Here is a 5443-nt window from a genome sequence, read left to right as displayed (position 1 = left end):
GGCAACACTGCCATCTCATGGTGATCAGAGTAAAAAGGCAACACAATTCCTGTCTGAAGCCTCTTTATCAGAGTAGGTTTATTAGGCAACAAAAGATGTTATCATCCTCTTAAACTGCCAAACAGACCCAGATGACAATAATATTTCACCATCAGTTTTATAAAAAAGACATTTGCACAACATAATGAAATCATATTATAACAAGCTGTTGGTAATTGAAATGAATGTATTGTACTGTAAAGCTCAAAGCTATGTTGGTTGGGTTTCAGCCATCTTGTAAATTCCTTCAAAAGGGACATTAAATGTGCTGAACTGATTTTGTCCAGCACAGGAATCTCATCTGATTGAAACACCACTTTTTTTCACGTTTTATCAGAGGCAGTTGTATAAATTCATCTCTGATCTTTTCAGGGGGGACTTATTCTCTTCTCTTGTGGTCTGTTACTAGTCACTGGCCCTCCAGAGAGCTGAGACTGTCTCAAAACGAAGCTTAGATATAAGAGATGGCAGATGGGTTTGACTTTTCTTCTTGGTGTGTGAAAGCCATTCCCCCCTGAGGGCCAAATTCATGCCTCATGGCATTTTGAGCCTTTTCTATACCTGCACACATCTCTGATCTTTCCTCCTTCTCAGTCTCCCTCTCTGTGTTTGTATGACAGCTCTGCTCCTCGCAACACTCCTTTCTCCCTCTTTTCATTTCCTCGTTCACCTCTCCCCCCCTCTGGTTTTGGCAGTGAAGTACCAGGGCAGCACACCTCCCTAACCCCAAATCCCCTACTTGCTGCTCGCACTGAACCACATAAATCCGATAAAGCTCCAACAGGACAATGAGGATGTTCTTGCAGGTGAAGAAGATCATGAGCTGATTGAGTACCTGCTCTTGAACCATGAGGTACAACCGGTAAAGCAGGAATGGACCATCTTGGAGTCCCACTGTGAGCAGCAAGCTCCATACTTCACTGGAGCAGCAGGAGGGTGGAGCTCCAAGGCAGCAGAAGAGACCATCTGTGGTTCCTTCAGAAGGCTCACTCTTTGAGAGCCGTGTCTGAGTGAGAACCAGCGGAAACTGCATGAGAGCCCAAGAAAAGAGGGCCAGACCGATGATGACCACCACCCTGTTGGTTTTCACTTCAGGTTCCTTGAAGGTGTCAAAAATGTCCAGGATGTCGGCACCAAGTCCCACATTGACCATAAGGAGTTGGGAGAGCTGATCACGGGACATGTCCCCTTTAGGCATCAGCCAACGACCCACAACCAACACTATGAGCATAGTCTGTTCCAGACCAACTACCCAGTTCTCTGGTTCTAGCTCCACGATGCCCTGGGGGTGAAGGAAAGAGCAGCGTCTGATTATTTTAAAAGCATCAAAGAATTTCTTATTGTGTTAAAAAGGAGGAAAGTTCCTTTGCTTTCTTACTGGTTTTCCAACTATTTCATTTGTTTTTTGATCAATCATTCGCACCTTTAAAATATTACAATGCAAGTTTAATCACGGACAATCATCTATACAACAAAACATCTCCTCTCTGGTGTCGATATTATCCTGATGACTTGTGAGTCAGCTTCTCATTGTGTCGGGGTTCATTGAGTTTATCCTGACAGCTCCTTTTAACATTTCACAACGTTTGCGAAACACTATGTCTTCAAGTTTCAAAAGCTGCCACCCAGCCTCAAGCACAGCCAAGGGGCAAAAAGCTCCCAAATCCTACATGAAAGAAATTGCACCAAAACCATCCCAGATGGGGAGAGATCTGAAAGGTTTTCAAGCAGAAGCCTATCTGGACTTCATCTCAATATGTCTGTTACACATTTCCTGCAACTAATAGTTTATCCACCCCCTTGCTAGATTTAAATCTTATCTGAGATCAGGTGTTCCTTTAATGTGGCTGCGTGGAGGTTGAGGCGGGGAGGGCAGTTTTGTGGTGGGATGCCTACCGCTGTGATCGGGATGTGAGCCAGCAAATGAAGCTCAGGGCCTGAGGAATTGTTGATGGGCAGCTTGGACTGCAGCAGGCTCAACTCCAGAAACCAAATGGATGGGATGACAGTACTGAGGTACAGGAAAACCATGGGGGAGAACCTAAAAGAGGACCGCCAAAGGAGAGGGAATCGAGGGGAAAAGGTGGGGGTAGGTTATTTTTAGAGACAAGCTTTTTTTTGCCAGCCACTGAAGAAGAAAGAATCCTATACATACATATATATATTTTTTTTTTTTTTTGTTTGGAAAGAAGTATCGAATTTCAGACAGGCAATTATTCTCATCATATATGCAAATCCCACTTGACAGTGCAAAGCCTTCTCCATGAGGAGAGAACTTCAAAGTCAGACTAAAAAGAGAGGTCTAAAGAAAGCTTGTTTCTGAGGATGTTCACCAAGTGTGTGCCATGGAGCTACAGCTTTTGAATGAGATGCAGTTTGGTGTTGAATGAGGTGTGACACTAAATTGCACTGTATATCCTTTTGAGCCTCACAAAATAAAGGCTGATGTCAGTTTATGCTTACTCAAGCCAGATTTTTCAAAATATGATAGTTGGTCAGAAATGACTCAGGCCAGCAGGAGACATTTTCTCCATGACTGGACAGGAGAGGGAACGTGATAGCAGGCTGAGAATATCAGCTCAGTGAAAGACCGAGCAATAACACAGCAGAGGAAGTGATTTGTTTTTGATAGAGAGTGAAAAAGTGAAAGAGACTGCAGAGGCTAACAGAGAATTTAGTGACAGATGATATTACAGGTCTTACACGAGCTGACTCTTACCACCCTGGATAGATGGAGTGCAAAGTGTTTACACAGTTACAAGTTCAAAGGTCATTTACTCCCTACACAAACAACAAGTGTGTTTTTACAGGCATAATCGAAACGTTACCATTTCCACTCTGCGTTACGGGTGCATTTCAGGGTGACAGCCATTTCCACGCCCAGCAGAGCCACGCCTGCCAGCAGCAGCCAATAGAGTGGCTCCCCTTTAACGGCCACCACTCGCCACACTGTCACCACCCCGTGGACCGCAAACAGGAAGCGACTCAGCAAAGCCAACAGGACGTTCAGGAGACGACACATCATGCACCACAGAAACCCTGTACAGAAGAGAGCTTCATTATGTATCCTGCCCCATCCATGGGATCCTATTTGTGTACCATACTTGCTTCTCAACAGATCATTCTTGCAAGCTTGGTCAAACCTGAAGCTGAATCAGCACTTGTGCAAAAAAAGCTCATACACTCTACAAAGGATTGGCCAAACACAGGCTGTCAAAAAAAATCAAATTGTGAGTTAACAACCTTAAAGATGAAATAGATAAAATTGCCAATAGAGGAAGAAAGAAAATTTACTTTACACTTCAAACTTTTGTTTACAATGTCTCAAAGGTGCTTTATGTTGTTTTGAACCTAATATATAAATTTAATGTCTGGCAGTAAAGACCCTTGTACAATAAGGAATGGAATAGTGCCAAAGGCCATTTCTATTTGATTGCATTTTCCAAAGAATTTCAGGAATGAACTCACACAGAATATCAATTTCACACTGGCAGTTAATCCTGTCATGGAAAATTAGTTAACACTTATGTTAGTACTTACATCTTTACACATCATACTCCCACTTCAGCTTTCATTATAATAGAAATAGTTTAATAATTTTATTTTCAATAATTATTACATGATGTCAGTGTGCAAACAGTCCGCACTATCAATTAGTCAGCAGGATAAAAGCTTCTGAGCTTTGGGGAAATACAAAACAAGCACTGATTAGTAGGCAAGAGTTAAACAAACTGATCTGTAGTTGGTATTAAATGAATCCTGGAGGCTTTGCATGGGTTTGCTTAAATTTTTTCTGTGGATCTCTGTGGATTATTGTGATGACTGGATTACTTGAAAGTGGTGCTAAAATGTGGGCATCCAGATTGCCTACCGATTAAGATGCAAACTGTATAACCTGATTTGGTTCTAACTAGGTACATTTATTTTAAGTCATATTAAGTAATCCACCAATGGGTGTTACACAAATCATTGGAGGGGTCTTCCTGATGAGCTAAATAGCTAAAACAACAAACTAGCCAAAGTGATTTTATAAAACCTGGCAGCCCAAATTTTGTTAATGCATAAAGCATCAGTAGTTTTACAAAAAAAATCATAAATAAATCCATTTGTTCCATTTTATATATTTAACCTTTATATGTGCTGCTTTATGTGCTGACATATATTATGCACTGGATATCTCAGCCTTTATCCTTCTGACACAAATATCTTTTTTTCTACATGAATTTAACTCAGGTCTCTCTATATAAGCCTTGAACACATAGCATGCAAGATATCAGGTACTGTTTCATGCAGTACAAACCTACAGTATAAGCTGGGCTCCTCACTGAGATCAGTTTCTTCGTCTCTTGCCCGAAAGTTGTGATGCTGTGCAGCAGAAAATGACAATGGCACAGTCACACACCGTGACCTGGCCTGAATCTGTCTGGTTTTGCCTTTTAAATGGCAGACACCTCCTTAAACCACTGGGTGAATAGGCACATCAGAAGTGTATGTGTGTCTATTCAGTGGTGAGTGACTACTGTTCAAGTCCAGTGGAGTAGAGTATCAGTGAGTAGTAGTGTGTTCCACAAGTGTATGTGTGTGTCTCCTTCCCCTCTGTGCCATTGTAGGAGATAACGTTTCCTGCCCCCTGCGCCCACATCTTCATCGCCATCCGTCATGATGTCATCTCTCTTGGCCCAGAACAAAGTTATCTCCCTGGGAGAAGCCGGCATGCTGTGCTCCCTGTTCAGAGAGCACCCAGCCCTGCCCTGCTCCCACCCATGCCTGCTCTGCTTCTGCACTGCTGGCCGCGATAACAACCTCACTCCCTGCCCTCGTACACACAAACATGAAGCAACAGGAGGGAAAGGAGATGCCGATGGGTCTCTGAGTAGTAATCACTGCAGGGGTGTGTGGGTTTGTTACTGCTATTGCATCAGAATGAGGATGTTCATGCCATGAAAGAATGTCAGTCCACTAAACCACTAAAGTAAAGCAAAGATAGAAGACCGAGAAGGTGTTTTCTATTATTTGGTCAGTGTAAAAATTCTAAATATTTGTTAACGTGGTGTTGATCTTGCTCCTAAATGCTCTTCTGACTTGAACATGCAGTGTCTGATTTTCTGGCCTTTCTGGGTGTAAGAACACAAATATATTAGCAATTTATATATCCAGCAGACATGGACCAGCGTTAGCATTCATTTGGAGCTATTTTTCTGTCTAGTACCGTAAAAGGATGTTAGTCCAGCCAGTATTTATTCCCCTTTAGCTATTTAGTAATGTTTGAGTTTCCAGGTGCTAACATTTTCTGTCTGTTGTCTGACTTTTTATTTTTATATATATATATATATGTATATCATTTTTTTATGGCTGAACTTAATTAGAGCAGTGACAAAAAACAAAAATAGTAACGGTGCTGCTG

At 42.0% G+C, this 5443-nt stretch overlaps 1 protein-coding gene across 1 annotated transcript; it reads right to left on the bottom strand.

The window, feature by feature from the left end:
- Nucleotides 1-594: 594 nt before the first annotated feature.
- LOC113145990 (transmembrane protein 26) lies at nt 595-4526 on the bottom strand. Its single transcript, XM_074933678.1, is given in 5 exon segments — nt 595-618; nt 620-1321; nt 1936-2080; nt 2868-3078; nt 4344-4526. Coding segments are annotated over 4 exon segments (1068 nt in total). The 5' UTR covers nt 3065-3078; nt 4344-4526.
- Nucleotides 4527-5443: the final 917 nt, after the last annotated feature.

Source organism: Mastacembelus armatus, chromosome 7, assembly GCF_900324485.2.
Source record: "Mastacembelus armatus chromosome 7, fMasArm1.2, whole genome shotgun sequence".
Classification (NCBI taxonomy): Eukaryota; Metazoa; Chordata; class Actinopteri; order Synbranchiformes; family Mastacembelidae; genus Mastacembelus; species Mastacembelus armatus.
This window is presented reverse-complemented; position numbering and strand designations above follow the sequence as displayed.